We start from the raw sequence: 23,333 nt of genomic DNA, 5'->3' as shown, positions 1-23,333 counted from the left end.
ACATAAGTATAGGCATAGTATACAGGTGTTGCAAATATAAGCTTCGATTTAGTCTTTCTAAACCTTCCATTAAAAACAAGCAAATCAGAGTAATGGAAGAGACATAGGATCAATCAACAATGTGACCACGTGAAATAATCAAAGTCAAAAGAAGCAAAACTACATCAAAATTGTAGAAAAGAAAAAGAAGAAAGTGAAATGAGATGAAAAATTACATACAGATCAACCATGAAATTGAGTTCATTTGCAAAAAAATAAAAAAAATCAACGTATATCTTCAATTATTACTATCGGATATGATAATCATTTGAATTCAAACAACATAACCTATAAATCAACCAACGAGAACAACTCCTTAAATTGATTTAAATAATACGTGAGGGACAAAAACGAAAGGAAACGAGTTAAGAATAGGACAGGAAATAGAAGAAATAGAAGCATACCACTTTTCAGACTTCAGAAACAATAGAGAGGACTTGACCTCATTTTTCTAAAAAAGTCAAGCTATGGCCATATGGTAGAGCCAGGGTTGAAGAAACAAGCATATTTAAATGTTTTTTCGTCACAAAACAGGCAAAAATGAAAGGAAACAAAATTAAGAACAAAACAACAAAAAGAAAAAAAATAAGACATCGTTGTCTAGACTTCGGAAACCATCGAAACGACTTGATCTCATTTTTTTAGGAATGTCAAGCTATGGTCATTACCTGTGTCAAATCTAGAAGATAATAATAATATATAAAAACAAATAATCTAAAATGTACTCCCTTAAAAAATTATGGTGCAGCAGGTTTAAATAGATAGCATAAAGAGCCATAAAAGGTGAAAAAGTCGTCCCCAGTACCATATTGAACTAACAAGGGAGAGAACCACTCTCATAGCCACTTTGATGAACGCTAACGATCCCCTTGAATGAGTTCTCTTAAAAATTGGGGAGAATGATGCAGTAAAATATTTTATTATATATTTTATCAGTGAAGTAATTAGAGTTGTGGTTAATTAGTTTATCTGAATTTTGGCTTTAGCTATTCAAATCTATTGCATCTGGATTCCATCTCATCAAAAACAATTCAACAAGCATTTTCTGCAGACACTGAAAGAAAACAGTGGAGGTCAAGCACGCAACATCACCAACAGTAAGGATCCATCAAAATATTTGTGAGCTAAAAAGTGTGGAAAACTCTGATATAACAAATGAAAATATAATCAATCAAATCCTACTGTATCCAGATGGAATTACAAGGAAAATGGATCGTGAAAGCAGGAAATAACATTTCACTCAGAACAAGTCAAAACTCGAAAATACTCTTTATGCTGCTTGAAAGAAAATTCCAGTTAGATTATGAAGCACGAGGAAGTTAAAAGATAGCAATTATACCTCGAAACCATCGGTAAAATCTTCACGGTAGAGAATGTCGGTTCCAATAGAAATGTGAATCTGAACAATGAGAAGATCATAAACATTACAATGGATAAAAAGAATTCTAAAGTAGGTATATCTTGAAAAAAAAAATCAAAGTAGGTTTCCCAAATTTTTCTCCTTGACATCTTGGAAATATTGTTTAAATTGAGTATCTTGTTCAAAATTCATTTGATATATATTTATTAGGAGCTTTTTAAATATAGAAAAATAGGCTAAACTATTTACCTGTTATAGAAAGATTTTTTACCTTCTTATTGCCTAGATAGATACTAATAGATCCTAATAGAAGTTTATCAATGATTAAGTGTTATTGATTGATTGGTTTGTTTGAAGGTGTGATATATATATATAAGAAAAAGAACCAACTTAGCTATACAAAACATGCTTCAAATAATACTCATAGCCAGAGAACAAAGAGAACCAACTTAACTTAGTTATACAAAAAACTAGGGAAATTGCCAAAAATAACTTAAAAAAGGAGGGTTAAATGACTTTTGGGATAGTTTTTGAAAATAAAGAGTTTTAGGACAATTTAGGTGTGAATGTACAAAAATGTCCTTCATTAAATTTCTCTTTCCCTTTCCCTTCTCTTCTACGTAAAAACTTTCAGCTTTGGCTTTCCCTTCTCTTTCGCGTACAGTTGTTTCTCTTTCCCTTCTCTTTCGCGTAGAACACCTCAAGTAAAAAAAAAAAAAAATCGCCTTTTGTTGGCTTTTGAAATTTCCCGCTCTATTCCTACACTCTGCTCTTCGAAGATACTTCGATCGTTCATCACTTGCCATTCATTGGTCCTCCATTGCATTTCGTTGCTTCTCCTTTTCGAACCATTAAATCAACTTTGAGCCTTTTCTCTTATTTCGGTGAGTTTTATCTCTAACCCATTTTTAATTTATTTGCTGTAAATGTTTGGTTTAGGTATTTGTTGTGAGTTTCATCCATCTGGTTTAGGCTTTTTTGGAATCGACTTATTTGCTGGAAATTAGTTTAGTCAAACACTACAAGAAAATGGATTATTCCCGACGCAGAAAACGACGTCGACATAAGAAACGTCGGGAATAAGGGTTTTCCCGACGCCGTGAACACCGCGTCGGGCAATGCGTCAGGAAAACACTATTTCCCGACGCACCAAGAAAGCGTCGGCAAGGATTCGTCGGGAGAAGGGTAAATTAAATTTTAAAAACAAACTATTCCCGACGCCGTGCACAGTGCGTCGGAAACGGCGTCGGGAAAAGGGATTTTTCCCGACGCACTATTAGGCGTCGGGAAAACCGTTTAAAGAGCGTCGACAATGCCCCTTGTCCCGACGCTTTTAGGGGGATTTCCCGACGCCACGGCACTGCGTCGGGAAATCCCCTTTTTAATCGTTTCAGTTCTGTAATTTACAGAACCGAAACCGAGAGAGAAAACGAGAGGAGAAGCCGAGAGGGGAGAAGAGAGAATCGCGTCCCCGTTCCGTGTTCTGCCGCCGTCGCTCGCCGTCGTCCCTTGCCGCCGTCTGCCACTTTAGGTAAGTGGAAGTTTAAATTTTATTTAGTTTAAATTTAGATTTTTGTTGATTGATTTATCCGTTTGTAATTTTTCTCCATCGTCCTCCCCTCCTCGTCCTATTTGGCCACCACCGGTCTCAATAAATGTTTGTTTGTTTTTTTCTTTTTTTTGTTTCAAAGTTAAAAAAATGTATGTATTAAATTAACGTATATTCAAATTGTTTGCTAGATAGAGTTTATTGAAATTGTTTAAAGTTCTTTTTTGTTTTAGTTTTAGTTTTGCTTTAGTTAATTAGTTTTAGGATTAGTTTTAGAATTTAGATTTTGAAATAGTTTTAGGATATAGATTTTGAATTAGTTTTAGGTTTTAGTGTTGAATTTGAATTTGAAGTGGTTTTAGGATTTAAGATTGACGTTGAGATTAAAGTTGAAATTGAATTTGAGATTGATAAAAAATTTGAATGTGTAGAGATTTTTGAAGTTATATTGAATTGGGGGGGGGTGTTTATTGAATTTGAGATTGTGATTTAATTTGAATTTAAAATTGATTTTGAGATAAAGATTTAATTTGAATTTTGAATTTGAATTTAAATATGCATACGAATATGAATTTGAATTTCAATTCCAATTTGAATATATATATATATATATATATATATATAGATATAGTGTCTTCATTTATTGAGACCCTATTATATATATCTTTGTCATGCCAACAAAAAGTGTCTTCATGCTCATTCTATCATTTTGTTTCTTTATGTATAATATAAACTTCTTTTTGATATCCTTCCATTATTCAATTCAATAATAAACTAGAAGCCAAGATATAATTTGTCCAAAATGCTCTCTATTTCATTTTCAACAACAACTACAACAATAATTATTATGAAATGGAATTACTACTTATCTGGGGAGAGGGAGGTTTAAGTTAAATTGAAAATGTTTGTTTTCTATGTCCATAGCCATTATGTCATATCGACGATCAAATTTTATGGAGACGGACGATATGTTCCTCCAGTTTGAGGACGATTTAGATAATAACATCGTGGGAGGGTCATCATCTGTGGGCGACAATACGGGTGAGTCTAAGAATTTTCTTCATTTTAACTTACAATATTTCATGTTCTTTTTTCTAACTTTATATGTTATTATCGATTTATTGAGCAGAGTCTTCTTCTCAACAAGCGACTCCGACTCCTAGGAGACGTGTGCAGTCTCGACTCTTGGAGTTAGAGCGCCATGTTGCAATAAATGGGCGCATTCCGATGACGATCGCCCTTGGAGCGGAGAAGCCTATTTCTCCACACGCCGTTCGCTTCAGCCAGGCAATAGGCGTGTGCGTGCGAAAGACATTTCCCGTCCGCTGTCTTAAGTGGGAGGACGTTGGGAGAGAATACATTGAGGTCGTCAAGGGCGACCTCCAGGTAATTAAATGCACTACACATTTATATATGATTTCATTTGAAACATATCTAACTTTAACCAATCTAATGTGTTATGTTTGTAATGTGTAGCGATTGTTTGTGCTTGATTTCAATGATCAAGCGATGAACAGGTTTGTTGAGCATCAAATGCTCACGACCTTTAAAGAGTTCCGGGCTGACTGTCATAGATATTTCAAAAAGTACAGCGACCCGGAGGAGGCTCGTGCCAACCCACCAAACGCATTGGTTGGACGTGATGAGGATTGGCACTTCCTCTGCGACCATTATATCAGTCGTGCATTCCAGGTATTTGTCATGATTAATTATGATAACAAGTTTTAATATGTATACGAAATAAACAATATAATTGTTTTAATGCAGGAGCAATCACGGACGAACAAGGCTGCTAGACAGAAGCAGCCTTACAATCATAGTAGCGGGTCCAAGTTGTTTCTACAACGACAGTATGAGCTCGCTGAAAGAAAAGGGGAGCCGGTCGATCGTGTGGAATTGTTTCGGAAAACACACGTTCGAGCTGGGACATTCGTGTCGCAGGCCGCCGAGGATGCGCATGTAAGTTATGCCCTTATTAATTATCCACTTTCATTATATATTTTTGCGCGTTACCTAACATAGTTTTTAAATTTGTTGCAGAATCAAATGCTGGAACTCCAATCCCAGCCTACCCCAGAGGGTAGTCAGCCACTCTCTGAGGATGAGATATGCGATCAGGTGTTGGGTAGACGACCAGGCTACTCAAAGGTGTAGAATGACGCGCATACGCACCTCGTTGGAAGACTTTTTCTTATGTTTATGTTTTTTCTATTTTGAGAACTATATTTATTGTAGTGAACTATATTTTCGTATTATTAATTTTAATTCTATTTTTTTAATTTGTGTTTGTATATTTCTTAATTTATTTTAATTTATATTCAATTTGTTTTAATTTAATCCAAAACGTCAGAACTTTAAAGTTTGGTTTAGGTTCTTAGAAAGTTAAATGGGTAGTGAAATGAATTGAAGTTAAATATAGTTGGCATTTTGCTTCTTTTTCTTGGGATCCCTTCTTTAAATCTGAATTGGCTACCTCTCAGAAGTGCAATTAAAGCTCTTTTATTTTGCAGTGAGTTTTTTTTTATCTACATTGCTTTCTATCTATTGTGTATTATTGTCTTATATTGTGAGCAATTTCATGCCGCTATGGATGCTTCTCAAACCACTCTGGCTCTCACTTTGATCACTTTCACTTTAATCCATTTGGAGTGATTCTATGCATGTTTATATGCATTAGTTTGTATTGTTCTATGCATGTTTAGTTTGTATTAGCCCCTCATGGTTTATCTCGCACATATCTCGCACCTTCCAAACTTTCACTATTTATTTTAAAATCAAATTAGTACACCTCATAATCCATTTAGAGTGATTCTATGCATGTTTAGTAAGTCTCTTAGGCCTTCATGGTTTATCTTGCACGTATCTCGCACACGTCTCACACATTCCAAACTTTCACTATTTATTTCGAAATGAAATTGGTACCCCTGCTAATCCATTTGGAGTGATTCTATTGATGTTTAGTAAGTCTCTTAGGCCCTCATGGTTTATCTCGCACGTATCTCGCATATTTCAAACTTTCACTATTTATTTCGAAATGAAATTGGTACCCCTGCTAATCCATTTGGAGTGATTCTATTGATGTTTAGTAAGTCTCTTAGGCCCTCGTGGTTTATCTCGCATGTATCTCGCACCTTCCAAACTTTCACTATTTATTTTAACTTTCACCATGCTGTTATGACATGTTTAGTCAGTCTCTTATGCAATTATTATTTCATTTGTTCCTTTTTGTTCAGGCTTCAATTATGACATCGACATCGACTGATGAACCCACGTACAAGATTAATCCTTCCCATCCTTGGCCAGTTGTCATTGTCGACTCCATTCCACTACAACGAAATAATAGTGATTGTGGCGTATTCACCATTAAGTATTTTGAGTACATAGCTTGTGGTTTTGATTTAGATACATTATGTCAAGAAAACATGTCCTACTTTAGAAAACAATTGGCATTTCAATTATGGACCAACACTCCTATGTATTGAACTTTGTTGCGAGATTTGTAGGAGTTGTATATCATGTATGTTGCAAAATATGTATCGATTCTTCTCTATAATGCACAAGTATAGATGCTATATAAATTAGAATAAACGTAGTTTATGAATGGTCAATTGATGACATTCAAATATCATATTTGTTTGCAAAACTACTTGTAGGTAAACGATCGCTTAATATTTTTTATGTTTATTAAGAAAATCGTTTAAACTTTACTAAACGATCGCTTAAAGATATATGCACGATCTTTTACATTAGTGTGATTACATATAAACGATCGCTTAATATATAAATTAAAGCAGTTGAGTAGCAAAGAATTAAAAAATATATAAATTAAAGAATTACAAACTAAACGAATAGTAGTGTGAAATATATAAACGATCGTTTAGTTATTTTAAACGATCGTTTAGTTACGTTAAACGATCTTTTAGTTACATTAAACGATCGTTTAGTTACTTTAAACGATCGTCTAACGAGTTTGTTTATTAAACAAATTAAAATCTGTGTCAATACGTTTGTGTTTTTTGTGTTCCTAAATGAATAAGCCAGTTGTTATTTTCGTCTTCTTCATCTATCTAGAAGCACATAAAGTAAGAATGTTTGAAGACATCATTAAGAAAACACATCCAGATAGATAAATAACAAACTAAAAGAAAAGTAACAATCATTAATTAGTGTAATAATTAGTACATTGGTAGAGAAATTTTTAAATTTGTATGCTGGACTTCTCGGTATATGAAATTGTATTGGTACACGTTAATCTGTTGTGACCTATTTCTTTACATCGACCACACTTATGCAATTTCGGAGCTTCACCAACACTTGGAATCCTTTTTTTCTTCGGTCGACCAACTCTTTTGACTACTTTCGGAGGTAAAACAATCATATGTAGATAGTCTTCGCTTGTCTTCCAAGCTGACTGATTTACAATTAGGTAGACGACCTCCGCATATGCTGCCAACAAACATTCATTGGTGTAATAATTAGCACATAATCTATGAACATTTATATTGCGATCTCGTGCTGCAGCAATGGCATGTGAGCATGGTAGTTGCTCAACTTGAAACTCCTTGCAAGTGTACTCTTGCAAACTAAATCTTTTACTTCAATTCATTTTTCACTACCCATTGAACTTTCTAAGAACCTAAACCAAACTTTGACTAAACTAATTTACAGCAAATAATTCCATTCCAAAATAGCCTAAACCAGACATTTACGGATGAAACTCGCAACAAATACCTAAACCAAATATTTACAGCAAATAAATTAAAAATGGGTTAGAGATGAAACTCACCGAAATAAGAGAAAACGCTCAAAGTTGATTGAATGGTTTGAAAAGAAGGAGCGACGAAATGCACTAGAGGATCGACGAACGACAAGAGACGAATGTTCGGAGTATCTTCGAACGACACTAGAGCAGAGCAAAGTATCGGAGCAGAGCGATATTTTTTTTTTTTTACTTCAGGTGTTCTACACAAAAGAGAAGGGAAAAGGAAACAACTCTACGCGAAAGAGAAGGGAAAGCGAAAGCTGAAAGTTTTTACGTGGAAGAGAAGGGAAAGGGAAAGGGAAAGGGAAGGAGAAGGAGAAATTTAATGAAGGACATTTTTGTCCATTCACACATAAATTGTCTTAAAACTCTTTATTTTCAAAAACTATCCCAAAAGTCATTTAACCCTCCTTTTTTAAGCTATTTTTGGCAATTTCCCAAAGAAACTACCAAATTTTCCAACAATGTTCTAGTTTCCATCAAGACTATTAACTGTCCAAAAAAACCAAAGAACTCAATAAAGACCGGTACCAATACCTAGAAAAACATAAAAAAGAGAATAAAACTAATAAAAATCAACTTTGTAGATAAAAAACAACCATAACTATAGTTTGTAATCAACTTCCAAGACTACACTCATATTCATACCATACCGGAAAAATACAACAGGCTAGATAAAAGAAATCGCCCTTTGACATTTGTGTGCATTAGTTGAATTAGAATGCATGCAAGAACGATAATGCACTAACCAATAAGACATCGGTGAAATTAATTTATGCAATTCAATTGCCGCAAAATTGTTTAGTTCAAAGAAGCTTAAATTGAATTCTTGAACTATGAAAGAAGCTTCTTTGAACTATGCCTAATCAATCAGGCCCCATAAAGTGTGTATATGTGGAAAGAAAATTTCACGAGCACAAGAGGAGACTTTTGACTACTTCATTTCAAATTGGTCAAGCAAAATCCTAATCACTCAATCATACATGGTGAATCCTAATATGATGTACCAGTGTTTTAAAAGGCGCGCTGAGGCACGCGCCTAGGCGCAAGGCGCATCCCTCGCGCTTATTTGTGGAGAGACGAGGCTACGATGAAGAGGCGCGGCTGAGGCGCGCACCTTCCTCCAGGCGCAGTAGGCGCAAAAAGCCCATAAGCGCGGGCTTTATTATGTGGGCTGGGGTGTAATAAAAAAAAACAAAAAAATTTATACCGTTTTAACTTTTACTTAATATATTTACCTATTACGTGTAACTTGGGTGTGAAGAAACGAAACGACGGCTCGACTTGAAGACCCTCTCTGCGGCTGACAACGAAACGACCGTTTCTCGACTGTCATTCCTTTCTATAGAATTTCCGTCCCTTTCTGCGGAAATTTTGTCATCAGCGGTGGTGCCGGCAAGGGCCACCGGTACCGAATCGACCACCTTCTTCTTCTTCTTCTTCTTTTTCCATCCAATCTTATTCGTATTAAAAAAAATCCTTTGGTGCTGCTGCTGTGCTGCCATTACTCTGTTTTTTGGTGCTTCTTTTTCTTTTTCCATCCAATCTTATTAAAAAAAAATCTTCGGTGTTGCTGCTGCCATTACTTTGTTTTTTGGTGCAAAAACAAAGGAGAAGAGAAGACAAAGAAGTAAAAACATGGCTGATGAAAGTTCTAAAAAAGATCCAGCATGGAAATATGGTCGATTGCAAAATGACCAAGATATAAATACGTTTGTCTGTGAATTTTGTTCGAAAGTAACAAAAGGAGGGGTGTATCGATTGAAACAACACCTCGTTGGTGGTTATAGAAATGTCACAGCTTGTAGAAAATGTTCGGATCATGTGAAGGAAGAAATTAAAGATTACATGTCCAAGAAAAAGCAGATCAAAGAACAAAGAAATTTGATTGTGGACATTGATGTACAAGATTATGGTATCGAGGATGAAGATGAAGGGAGTATTAGTGTAAATAACAGAGCAACATCAAGTGGCTCGAGCTTGAAGAAGCCAAGACAAAAGGGTCCAATGGATGCATTTTTTACTCCCAATCCAGAAACTGTGGTTCAAAATAGAAAGAACGACAAAGGAAAACAAACTTCGTTGAATGCGGCGTACAAGAAGGAAATGAGGGAGCACACCATCCAAAGAATTGCTCGATGGTTTTATGATGCAGAAGTGTCTTTGAATGCTTGCACATATGATAGTTTTATCCCTATGATTGAGTCAATTGAGAAATTTGGTCCTGGATTGAAACCACCAACATATCATGAGTTGAGAGTCTCATGTTTGAAGAAGAAATTAGAAGCAACAAATGAGTTGATGAGGAGCCATAAAGCAGAGTGGGCTAAGGTTGGATGCACTGTTATGGCTGATGGGTGGACCAATAGAAGAAATAGGACATTGATTAACTTTTTAGTTAATAGTCCTAAGGGCACCATGTTTATTGAGTCCATCGATGCTTCATCTTATGTGAAGGATGGAAAGAAGATGTTCGAGCTACTTGACAATTTTGTAGAGCGCATTGGAGAAGCAAATGTTGTACAAGTAGTTACTGATAGTGCCTCAACAAATGTGATGGCAGGTAAGAATGTAAACTATTATGTTAACAGGAAGATTGTTAGATTTAGTGAGTTCTATGCTAAATGTATACTTATTTTCTTTGTTAATAGGGAGATTAATAGAAGCAAAGCGACCACAATTAATATGGTCTCCATGTGCTGCTCATTGCATAGATTTGATGTTGGAGGATATATACAAGATCTCCAATATTCGCAAAGCATTGAAAAGAGGCATGGAGATTAGCAACTTCATCTATGTTCGTCCTAGATTATTAATAATGATGGGACGATTTACTAACCAAAAGGAGTTAGTTAGACCAGCTAAGACTCGCTTAGCTACTGCTTGCATTACATTATCGAGTATACATCATCAAAAGAACAACTTAAGGAAGATGTTTACTTCAGATGAATGGAAGAATAGCAAATGGAGCAAGGAGCAACAAGGAAGGCGAGTAGTTCAGATTATTTTGTTGGCTAGTTTTTGGACTACAATTGTGTTTGCTCTTAAAGTATCTGGCCCACTAGTTCGAGTTCTTAGATTGGTTGATGGCGAAAAGAAGCCACCTATGGGATATATTTATGAGGCCATGGATAGAGCTGAAGAAGCTATTGCTAAGTCGTTCAATAATAATGAAGAAAAATACAAGGACATTTTCGCCATAATTGATAGAAGATGGGAGCTTCAGTTGCATCGTCCTCTGCATGTAGCGGGGTATTATTTAAACCCGTCATTCTATTATTCGAATCCTAGCATCCAAGAGGATGATGAAATAGTTAACGGGCTCTACTCATGCATAACAAAAATGGTAGCTTCATTAGACGTCCAAGACAAAATACTTGCAGAACTAAGCAAGTATAAGAGAGCTGAAGCATTGTTTGGACAACCTTTAGCAATCAGACAAAGGGACAAAATATCTCCAGGTAAATTTCAACTAACCGATTAGTCGATTACTCAACAATAATTATGTTATTAATATATATATTTTGCCTATAGTGGAATGGTGGGATAATTTTGGACAATCAACTCCAAACTTGCAAAAGTTTCCTATGAGAATTTTAGGTCTTACTTGTAGTGCTTCTGGATGCAAACGTAATTGGAGTGTGTTTGAGCATGTTAGCTTTCCTCTCCTTTACATGCAAATGTAATTTTGTTGATTCACTGGCAGTGACAATGAAATTTTCTAATTTTGTAGCTTCATAGCAAGAAACGAAAAAGGCTTGCTCAAAGTCGTTTGAATGATTTAGTGTTCATCAAATACAATAGAGCATTAAAACGTCGATACAACCTTCGAGATATCGCCGATCCCATCTCTTTAAGAGATATTGATGATAGTAACGAATGGTTGATTGGAAGATTGGATGATGATTCTGAGGAAGAGGATGAGCTGGTATTTGACGATGATACTTTAACGTGGGGTGATGTTTCAAGAGCTGTCGGAGCAAAAGAACCAACCTTCTATTCTAAAGCTAGGGCCTCAGGAGCGACTAATGTTTCATGTTCATCCTCGTCTACCACACAACCCACACCCAAACAAATAAATTTGGATGACTCTGATCAGGAAGAAGATACCGATGGCTATAAGTCCAACGAAGGAGTGAATGAAGATGAGGATCAATTTAGTGATGATGAGTTTGATCTTTAGGAATGAACTTTTATTTTGATTGTTGTTGAATTCTGACTAGTTTTCTATTGTGTTTTGTTTTTTGGATAGAAAACTAATATTATAATATTTTATACATTAGAGTTAAATCTCATTTCTACATTGGTTATTTACTTATATTTTATACATTGTTCGTCCTTTCAATTTTGTATATATATATATAGTGCGCCTCATGAAAAAAAAGCCCGTGCTTTTTTGTGCGCCTTGCGCCTAGGCCCTAGAGAACCATTGCGCCTTAGAGCGCCTTGAGCCTTTAAAAACACTGTGATGTACTAAAAAAAAAGTCACAACCTAGAATGTCACACCCCCTCCCGGACTACCTGGTAGCTTAGATCGAAAGACGGCGTGAAGCCGACCGACAACACTTTTCTCTATCGATATCTGTCGACTCTGTTGAATTCTTTAACGTGATAAAGTTGCTAATCTAGTATATAAACTATTATACATGCAACACAACACAGCAAAACCTAGACTAATCATATACATACATGAAGTGTAGCCCGAAAATAACTGATTTCGCAAGTAAATCTGGAGACACCTTAACCAAAACATAACCAACAAAGGTTTGCACAACCGCAGCTCCTAAAGCTTATACAAACTGTAGAATATCTATATCATACATAGATATATACATCGTAACACAACAGGCTCTATGCACAACTCTAACCACGCACTGACAATCGATATTGGAGCTGCAGTAGACTAAGGCAATCTATTAGGCACCGGGAACTCAATCTCTACCTAGAAAGTGGGTAAAACATTTTAGAAGAGTAAGCTATAAAGCCCAGTGAGTGACATTACTTTAAAACTGTAAATAAGAACTCATGATAATCTTTGAAAACTTATAAATCTAACAAGCAAAGAGTTAACTGTAAATATTTTCATAAAACAGCTCATTCAAACATTCAATATGTATATCTATAAAATCTAGCAAGACATTTCCTGTTTATAAACTATTTAACTAACATGACTTCATTACATTGTGTTGGGTATATCCAGTACAACCAACGTTTAATAGTTCTACGATGTAGTGGGGCTCGCCCAACACTCCCATTGTCTTTGTCGTAGTGGGACTCGACCAGCACTCACGATAGTATCGTTGTCACGGAGTACATTCAACGTCAACAACGAAACGTAACCTGTGTACACGGTATCCTCTAGCCTCAGGCTCAAGATCTCAGTCATGTAGTCAATGGAAATATCATAAAGCATATGAAAACATTGAAACATGTATGATTATCTTACTTTGCATAAACTCAAACTTATTCAGCTTGTTTGTGGAAAAACCGAAAACCTTAAAATAATTCTTACTTAAACTATATTTTGCTTAAACAAATGTCATTTCAACTGCTTTTCAGAACTCATTAATTACGTGCTAACATGTGGATTCCATTATGAAATCTAAGCTCGAAACTCATACTCGAAAGCTAAACATAGAAATCATATATCATTTATAAACTTGTAGTCAAGCACGTTAAAAATTTAGTTACAAGAAACAGTTTTGTTTTAAAAAAAAAATGAATCATTTTCAAAACTTGTTTTTGTCACTTACAGTCTTAGACTAGTTCCCCGGTGTGTAAACCCGACCTATTTCCTCTTGGCCTGTCAAACAACTAAAACCGAGTATTGGAAACCTAAATATTATGATCTTCAAATGTTATGCTTGGCATGGCTCACTAAAGATGATGCTTAAGAAGTCTAACTTTAAGAAATAAAACCATATTTCACACATTTCTCAAAATTTTCCAGATTCGCAGCATGAAATTCAAATGATCATAACTCTTCCAATACTTAACCAAAATGAGAGTTCTTTACGTCAAAATCTTCATTTTGAGGTCCTCTATAACTTACCTCCAGACATGTGAATTTGATTCCCTATGTATAATCTCAGACATCCCTCGAAACAGAACCACTCCAACAATCGCGTACACCACGACCCCTTTAATTTGTCCCTATAATTTAACTTATTTTCAGTTGTCTTTGGTTCGCGATTTCTTCATGAAAGTTGTAGTAAATTAAATACGCTTTCTAACTATACCAAATAGAGATCTTAACTCTACCGGTACATCCTGAAATACTAATAAAACCTGAGATCTCTTATTTTCGTGTGAAAACAACCTGCCCTGTCTTCTCTATCAAAATTCACCCAATGAACATCAGAATTTTCTCAAGTTTTCTTCATAAAATTTATTCAAAAATGAATTAGCTTTTAGTAAATTTAAACCTCACTTATTAATTCTTTTTGTATAGCTCGACATCAATAAAAAACCAGAGATGTGCTTAATGAATTATAGAGAACTTTGTCTTACAAACTCCTTATCTTCTTCAACATACAAATTTTGAAATTCTTCTTCTTCCTTTCTCAGCCCCTTCTACTCTTGAAACCCCACTTAAATTTGGTGAAGAAATGGTGAGAAAAAATGGTGAAGAATGGAATGAAAGAAGCTTGGCGGTGAAGGGAAAGAGAAGAAAAAGGAAAATTGAATTTCTCCTCTCTATTCTTTTTTCTTACTTTATATCTTTTCTTTTCTCTCTCTTTTTTTTTTCTTTTTATAAAAACCATTAATTATATATAAAAAAAATTATGTACCTAATTTCCATTTTTCTTTTATTCCTTTCATATTTAAAAAAATAAATCCAAAGAAAATATCGGATTTACACATAATCCCATCATTGATTGTGCAGGAAATTGTCAAAGACCTAGTTCAAGTTCAAATCTAGCTCAGAATCAATTAGGATACGAATTACTAACAAAAGCAAATCTAATTCATATATCAAATATTGGATAATTACTACTGAAATGAAAATGGTATTACTACTGAAATGCTCATCATATAAAGTGGAGAACTTGAGAATAATTACTACTGAAATGAAAATGGTAATGCATTAGCCATGTGAAAAGAGGAAATACAACCTGACAAAGTTCAGGTCATCATTTGGTGAACTATATTTAGACCAATCTTCAATGTGAAGCTCCAGATCTTTTATAAGAAAAAATTTATGCAATTAGACTTGAATTCATGATGAGAATCTGACAAAATTTGACAGGAGAATTTTTTTTAATGGGCAGTTACAAATGTGTAATAGCATGAGTATACAAGTCGATTCAAATTCGATGCCTGAACGTCTAGACATGCAATTTTTCTGAAACCATGAAGTATTAAATAGTAGACTATGAGCAAAACTAACTACATTAGCAAGTTATTTAATGTTCATAAAATCTGGACTAAAAGTAAAAATAAAATTTTACCAACATACAAAGGCAATCATAAACAATGGAGTACAAAAATGATGAAAAAAAAAAACCATGAAGTATTAAATAGTAGACTATGAGCAAAACTAACTACATTAGCAAGTTATTTAATGTTCATAAAATCTGGACTAAAAGTAAAAATAAAATTTTACCAACATACAAAGGCAATCATAAACAATGGAGTACAAAAATGATGAAAAAAAAAACCATGAAGTATTAAATAGTAGACTATGAGCAAAACTAACTACATTAGCAAGTTATTTAATGTTCATAAAATCTGGACTAAAAGTAAAAATAAAATTTTACCAACATACAAAGGCAATCATAAACAATGGAGTACAAAAATGATGAAAAGAGTAATTGCCCAAACCGTCGGCTCGCTACCCTCTCCCACAGCATAAACATCGACTTGCCACCATTTAAAATCACTTGGCCTGCCTAAGAAAGAATCGACTTTTAGGAATAAGATACACACATTATGAGCCCTAACACTTTCTTCTTCACATCCAAATAACATTAGGATTAGAATCAAGAAACCCTAATATCATAATATTCCATTCCTCTCATGATTAGAAACTTAACATACCAACGTGTTCATGGATGGTTCAAATTAGAAACATAAAAATGGGATTTCTAAGTCTTAAAAACTACTTCAGGCCACAGAGTGCAGAAACAAAAAAATCTAATTTGTTTACTAAAAATTCCCTCTACAAATTTCTTCTATTTAGTCACAAACCGGTGAACTAAAACATTTCTATACAAAAGACACCTACACATAACTTAACCCAAAAAATCAACAAGCCATTTCAACATAACCAGTATGAGTTCAATGTTTTTAGAAATACTAATATACTTCTAACAAATCTAAGGAACCTTTTGCTAGCTTCATAACAAACTACCATCTCAACAATTTTAAGAACGTTCAAGAAGTATGAATTTGAGAAAGAATTGATAAAAATATAACTGATAGAAAAATTGTAGGCTAAATATGATTATTAAACAATGGCATACTCCTTGAATCGTAACTATCACCACTAGACAACATAACTTGATAGCGATCTGCAAGAGTGCATTCTGCTAGGCATTCAAGTATAAGATAGTTTAGGTTTTCGACCCTCTGAAGCAATTTAAGAGCTGCAATTGGCCTATCGCCTCCAAAACCAGCACCACAGCCAATGCACACCTTGTCTCTCTGTTTTTTAGGATTTACTCTATGTAAACAGACACCACCGCCTTAATTCTAACAGTTATTTCATCAACTTGTTAACAATAAAAATTAGTAAGAAATTAAGAATAGAATCCGAACCAGTTTAGTTATGCAGTCATGCATGCCAGCTTGACTACGCCTCTCCATTAAAACCTAGCAACACAAAAGCAACTGATTCTTAATTTCTTTTCAAGTGAAAACTTAGATGATAAGTTTTTTCAAGGAAAAGAAAAAAAAGAAAAAAAGAATTACATACCTCCAACATATTAGTCTTTACTATTAAACATGTCTCGTCATGTTTCAACCACACATTCTTGTCACATTACAAGATCACGTCACATCTCTAAGTAGCGGTCTACTACAATTCTATACCTACCACAAACTTTGTTAACACATGTTTTAAAAGCACTCAACTTGTTTAAGTTGATGAAGCTATCCATTAATCACCTGATATATATTATCAGATTTTGGATGTGATCGATCAAAAATTGTAAATTCATGAACCTTATTGTCGACCTCAATGGAACTAGCTAGCACACGACGGTTTTTAGTTCCAATACTCCGCATTCTCAACCTCGTGTTGGAAACCCAGTTCCAGCCCCCTGCCGTAGCATAGCATATATGTTATGCTAGGGAGTTCATTCATCATCACCTTCGATTTCGAATTCACAAACAAAACGCTCCATCTGACCGTTCTTCTAGTTTGTCTAAAGTCGACTGACTAAGAAATAGTACGAAATCAAGAGAATCACCAATGCTTTATCTTCACAATCCTTGAGATCATCGTTATTGTACCGTTGTTGAAGAAGTAAACAATTTCGAAGATGAAGGCCACAACCAAATGGATGTTGGACAAGAAGATCGTCTTCTCATGCATTGGATTGGTTAAAGAGAGGTGTTTCAGAGGCTTGTCTTCAAATACGTCTTCATCGGATATGGAGAAAAGGAGACATGACCATGGCTAGATTTCTCGGTTCAACGGCGTTGCGACCCAAGATTTGATGGACGGCAGTGGCTAGATTTGTGGGTTCGACGGCGTTGGCTTATTGCGGCATTTGGACGGCGGTGGCTGGAGCATTGTTTCAACGCCGATGGGTGGAGGAAAATTGGACAGAAGGATTTTTTTAGGGTTAGTGGGTTCAACAATTGATTTTAATTGCGTGAGTCAGGGAATTAAAAAATTTTGGAATTTGAGATATTTTTAGTTCCAATTTTGTTTAAAGATACAAAATTTGTCATTAATCAACAATGGAAAATTTGTGTCAAGAAAAATTATATAACGATGCAAAAAATGTGTCACTAAAAATTAAATTTCGCATTTTTTTATTCTTAACGACACATTTTATTTGTTTGGAGAAAGAGTTATGATGGTAGTAATTTGAAAAAATAATAGAATTTGAATTGGGTTATTTGGGTAGGATAATATAGGATTGTAAGAAAGGAAAAGAGAGGAGAAGATAGGGTTATTTGGGGATTAGGATCATTTATCATAACCATTAGGCCAAACACAGTTTGGTCCAATTTCCTAACCATTTTCCCTCTAAAACCCAACCCCAAACATACCAAAAAAAAAAAGTAAAATAAATTTTGCCTAGGATTCCCCCGGGGTATCCTCCAATGCTAATAAAAGCTCATTTCTTGTATTGTACATTCTAACTATGTATACATTTCAAAACAACCATTGAATTTAAAATTCTTCTACGGGATTATTGGTTAAAAGAACCTAACTTGGATTTATAAAAAACCTATTAATGTTCTACGTGTCATTTGATTAAAAATAACTTTTCTTTTTGTTGGTTATTTATTATTCTACGAGGAATTCGTGAAAACTTCATAATTTGCAACTTTTTTCCAACTATCATGTTTACCCTATTTTGAAAGCATTAGGTTTAATTTCTAGATCGGTTATAAAAACACAATTAATTTACGATGTTTAAGAGATTTTTTTTACAACCATCTCAATTTAGTATGAATCCTAAAAATGTGGTTTTATATATAGGTGGTTTGAAATTTCAAAACAACTACTTGTGAACGAGTTTTTTTTTTTTTTTTTAGTACAACCCTAGCTAATGAATTAAAATGGTCTAGAAGAATTTAATGTCGATTGGAAAAAATGAAAAATGAACATTAATGTCAGTTTTGAAAAGGCAGATGTTTAATATCGGTTTTCCACCAACATTAAAGAGTAAGCTTTAATGTCGGTGTTAAACCGACATTAAATGTCATTCCTTTTGAAAACTGACATTAATGCTCCATTTTAGTTTTAATAATTTTATTTTGTAAAAAAATAACACTTTCTCTGTCATACTTCACTCTTTCGCAAATAGTTCTTCTCTTCAACTCAATCACTTTGCTCAAGCCCTTTCTTCTCCAAATGGGATCACCTCTTTCTTCTCCGAATAACCATCTCTGTCACCATTGTGCTTGCTGCAACCATTGTGCTCGCCTCCACCATTTTGCTTGCCACCACCATTGTCGTTGTGCTCGCCTACACCTTCTAAACAAATTTGCCCGCATTTCCCTCCTTCTAAACAAACTCATCCGCGTCTCCCTCTCACATTCTCACCCGAGACTATTAATGCCGCTCCTACCTTTAACAGTTACAGCTTCTGCACCTATCTTCTAAACAAAACTACCTGCATCTCCCCCCCCCCATTCTCACCTCTTTGTGAAATCATAGTTGTTGTTGGTGAAATCACAGTTGTCGGGGCCTTCACCATGCTATTCAAGCTATAAGAGCATTCGACGACGACGTCCCTACTCAACGCTAACATCTAACTCCAACGGTGGCGGCGGAACCTTCACAGCAACGGTAATTTCCATCTTCTTTCAAGTGGTCATGATTTTTTTGATCTGGGGTCTAAGCTGCAATGTTATTTTATGTCGATTTAGACTGCAAACAACCCATCAATCTCAAAATTGAACACTTGTTGTTTCAATATTTGAGTCCTATACCAGATGTGTGTTTATGAGTTGTAAGCTTTGGGTTTTATATTCTGTTGGATCTTTCCTTCAGTTCGACTTTTACAAATTTGAACCTTTGATATTGTCATTCTAATCTGCTTACTCAGGTTATGGAACCTGTTGATTTTAAGATCGTGTAGTTTAATATCGTATAGGAGATTAAATTGTAGATTAAATTGCATCTCATTTCTTTTTTAGATTAAAATTTATATTTTTGTTTAAATCATTATATAATGTTAGATATTCTCTACCTTTTTCCATTTTATATTCGTTCATAGTAAATTCTTTTCAATTCAGCTGCATCTGTGTGTAAATTCTTTGCACGATACATTTTATGACTGCTTTATCAAACCAATATACATTTCATCAATTTGTGAGTGTATTTTTGCCCATTTATTTGCATCTGCATCTGCTTCATTCCAACCCATTTTTCTTCCTTCATACCAACCCATTTTTCTTCTTCAAGATCCTTCAATTTCTTGCTAATCTTTCTCTTTCTCCATTGTTAGGGCTATTTTGGACCTAACATTATTAGACTAATTTTTCCCAACCTTTATCCATTTACTCACTAAAATGTCATTTTTATGCAGAATATGAAACTTCACCCCGATACGAGTCCAACGCCACTGAAATCACTTAAAATCGAAGTTATAACAAAGAAGAACGGTAAAAAAACAAATTGAAGGGCAAAATCGGGAAATTGGATAAGATCGGACGAACCAGATCGCACCATGTGGCATCACCAGATCACACCATGCATCTGCCTCGAAGTCACGTGTTCGAACCCCAGGCACGCCCCTATTTTTCCTTTCATTTTCCGCACGACCCGAAATCCGACGGGCAACCCAATCCGAGAACTGGTTTGCGACCCACGCGCTAACCACAAGTCGATCCCTCGTCCGCGCGCGCCTTTCCCCTGTCGTGGGTTTGAATCCCAGCAGCTGCATTTCTTTTTTTATTATTTTTTTCTCTTCAATTGGGCCAACCCAAGACCCGATCCAAGCTTATTTGTGACCCAGTTCATCATTTTCCCCAAAATTATCTGCAAAATGGCAGTTCTTAAACTAATTTCACTTTTTTCTCCCATTTTTCCTTTTATAAAATCCCTCATATTTTTTTGAAAGAGAGATAAGAAATTCCAATGTAAAAAATCCTCTTTCTCATTCAATTCTTGTAGCAAATTCTTGAAATTTTATCAATAAAAGATTACTTTTGTCAAACAAATGGATTCTTTCCTCAACATCATTTCAAGAATTTCATCAATCTTCATGGGCTAAGGTAATCTTTTGAGACTTTTTCTTGGGTTGTTTTCTATGAGAATTAAAATCCTTTCTATATCTTTTCAATTTTTTATTTAATTGCTTGTTTCCCTTTGCAATTTCTTTTGAAATTTCAATAAAACAAATAAGTTTTCCCCATCAATTTTTCATTGAAATTTCTTTACAAACTATTAAAGTGCTGAACTTAAATTTTGATTTGTAATGGTTTGTTATGATAAATTAATTGTTGAGATTGTCTTTAATTTTCTACTAATTGATTCTTGCATAACAAGTTTGAAATGGGCATTAATTTTGCTAAGGGTAGTGTCTATCCCCTCCTTAGTAAATCTTGAATAGGATAAATTTTGCTTCGGTTTGAACATACTTTGGTCGTTGAGATTGATCATGTTTTAATAAAGCTTTGGTCGTTGAGATTGATCATGTTTTAATAAAGATTTGGTTACTTTCCTTTTGTAAAAATTCCATTCTTGCATATTCAAGAAAAGATTAATTAATCTTCTTTCTTTTTTAATGATAAGAAACATGGTAATTACCCAAGAAAAAGTCTCTCTACTAAACTTGAAAGAAAAACTTTATTTGAATTACTTGTTGTTACTTATCATCCCTTAATGCTTGTTCTTTACTATAGTTCAAAAAATTACTTCCACAAAATCCCCTTTTTTGTGTTTCTAATTTTTTTTAGATCTTGAAGCTATTAATCGACCTTGTTTGTGAGTCTTAAAGTTTTGAATCCTAAGTGCTCTCTAGGATTCGACACCCTTCTTCCCCATACTATTCTCAATTTCCACAAAGGTAAGAAGGGTTAAAAAAGATAACTTTGAAAGGTAATTGAGGTAACCCCTAACCCTCATATTTCATCTAGTCTTTCTCTATTCTTGTATTCTTTTATTTTAGACTAGGAATAAATTCTTGTTTTGCATACTTACATCCGTAACAACCTATCATTTTGATAATGACTTACCTCAAATAATATTTTTTTCAGTAATCAATCGAGTAATGGGGGTTTTACAGGCACTTGATTCTCAGGTTCTCATTTGTTTAGCAGCGGCGTTGGTTGCCATTGTTGTTGGTGCTGCTTTCTTGTTTTACATCCAAAGGTTTCTTCCCATTTCGGATTTGCTTATTGTAAATGAATTTTTTTGGGGTTTATCCATTTGTTGGGTGTTTTGTTGAACTCTTTGTTCAATTTGAAGTTTTGATGATTTGGGTGTAGATTAATCTAGTTTTTGGACTGTGATTCACTGTTTCTTGTTGTTTTTTGGACGTTGGGATACATCTTGCTAATTGAAGTGTTGAGGTTTTTTCAATTGTTGTTTTCTACTCTTATGATTGTTATTTTTTTCAGTATAAAAATGATTGAATTGTTTGATTTGGTGGTTGTTGAAGTCTATCTTGGAAGTTTAGTATCGTATAGGAGTGGTAGCATTCTTGGAAAAGATCAAGTGGTTAGCTAGGCTTTTAGATGTGCTTGACTTTCAAACTAGTTGAGTTGATTGAGCTGTCTTCTTATGTGTTGAGCTCTTGGTTAATATGAAATGGTAGACGTTGTGGGAACTGGGAAATATTCATTTTCAAGAAGGTATTGTTCTTTTCTTGCTTCGTCCCTTGTGGTGGGATTTATACCTACAGTGTTATCTAATAAGCAGCCCTCGTTACTAAGAACAGAGGTAGGCTTTAGCAACTCATGTTTGTTTCCCCCTTTTAAAAGAATTAGTTGACTCTTTAAGGATATGGAACCTGAGTACCGTTCCAATTTTAAAGAAGCCTGGAAAAGAAGCTCCTAAACTAGCTAAAAATGAGAAGTATGAGTGTATAATATAGAACTTTTTGGTTTGGGTTATATAGAACTTTTTTGTTTTTGGAATCTGGGTAAGAGTTTAAGTTTACTTAATTTCGTTGTTTTCTCGACTTTTTTTTTGTAGATTAAATTGCATCTTATTTATTTTTTTAGATTAAAATTTATATTTTTTGTTTAAATCATTATATAAATGTTAGATATTCTCTGCCTTTTCCCATTTTATATTCGTTCATAGTAATAATTTGTAGATTTCAATTTTGTATCTTGATTACAAATATATGCTACTCCTCATCAATAGTTTATGCAATTTTCCAGAGTTCTTGCTCTAATGCTTAGAAAGATAGATTTTTTTTTTTAATTTATACTTAAAAGAGATATGTAAATTATAATGTTCTTAAATTTTGGGTTTAAATGGAAATTCAAAGGGAACTATGGCATTTTGATATAGACTTTTTTGAATATTTAGGTTGTGAGTTTTTGTGACATATGTTTGTACATTATCCTTTGTTGTTTTTGATATATTATTAAAGAGATTTATAGATTGTTTGAAGCGTTGAGTTGAGATAGGATGTCAGAAGTTCATATGTATGTGGAGTTCATCATATGTTTGGGAAAGTCATATGTCTGTTTTTGGGATGCAAAGTTGTTTTGTTTCATTAAATTGTTCATTGGTTTGATAAGTTTTAGAAGAAGAAGCCTTTTTTTTTTCTATTTTTATTCCTTCAGATTTTTTATTGTTCAGTTTTTTTTTTTTTTTTTTTGTTCTAATTTCTTCTTCACATCATTGAATTGTTTGTTGGTCTAATTCCTTCAGATTTTTCCTCTGTTAGAATGTGAAGCGATTTTTTGGGAAATTTTGGTTTGGCTATCAAGGAAGAAAAATCACGATTTTTCTTCGTGGTTTTCGTGTTGGTAGATAA

At 34.3% G+C, this 23,333-nt stretch overlaps 1 protein-coding gene and 1 long non-coding RNA gene across 9 annotated transcripts; one reads left to right on the top strand and one right to left on the bottom strand.

Annotated features, from left to right (window-relative positions):
- The first annotated feature begins 9,348 nt into the window (after nt 1-9,348).
- Nucleotides 9,349-11,893, top strand: LOC127149443 (uncharacterized). Its single transcript, XM_051084945.1, has 4 exons — nt 9,349-10,273; nt 10,362-11,171; nt 11,324-11,340; nt 11,444-11,893. The coding sequence occupies exons 1-4, from the start codon at nt 9,349-9,351 to the stop codon at nt 11,891-11,893; spliced, it is 2,202 nt and encodes a 733-aa protein (XP_050940902.1).
- Nucleotides 11,894-12,762: 869 nt separating this feature from the next.
- Nucleotides 12,763-17,560, bottom strand: LOC103496985 (uncharacterized). 8 transcript variants are annotated; one of them, XR_007821333.1, is made up of 4 exons: nt 16,628-17,555; nt 14,826-16,524; nt 13,464-13,513; nt 12,763-13,050 (listed from the first exon to the last, which is right to left on the bottom strand). It is a non-coding gene; the product is annotated as an uncharacterized LOC103496985 (long non-coding RNA). The 8 variants fall into 8 exon arrangements; XR_007821328.1 differs by having other exon boundaries at nt 13,464-16,524; nt 16,628-17,560; XR_007821330.1 differs by lacking the exon at nt 13,464-13,513 and having other exon boundaries at nt 13,763-16,524; nt 16,628-17,559.
- Between the last annotated feature and the right edge of the window lie 5,773 nt (nt 17,561-23,333).

Source organism: Cucumis melo, chromosome 5 (assembly GCF_025177605.1).
Source record: "Cucumis melo cultivar AY chromosome 5, USDA_Cmelo_AY_1.0, whole genome shotgun sequence".
NCBI lineage: Eukaryota > Viridiplantae > Streptophyta > Magnoliopsida > Cucurbitales > Cucurbitaceae > Cucumis > Cucumis melo.
Note: the sequence above shows the minus strand (reverse complement) of the source record. Positions and strands in the feature narration are given on the sequence as shown.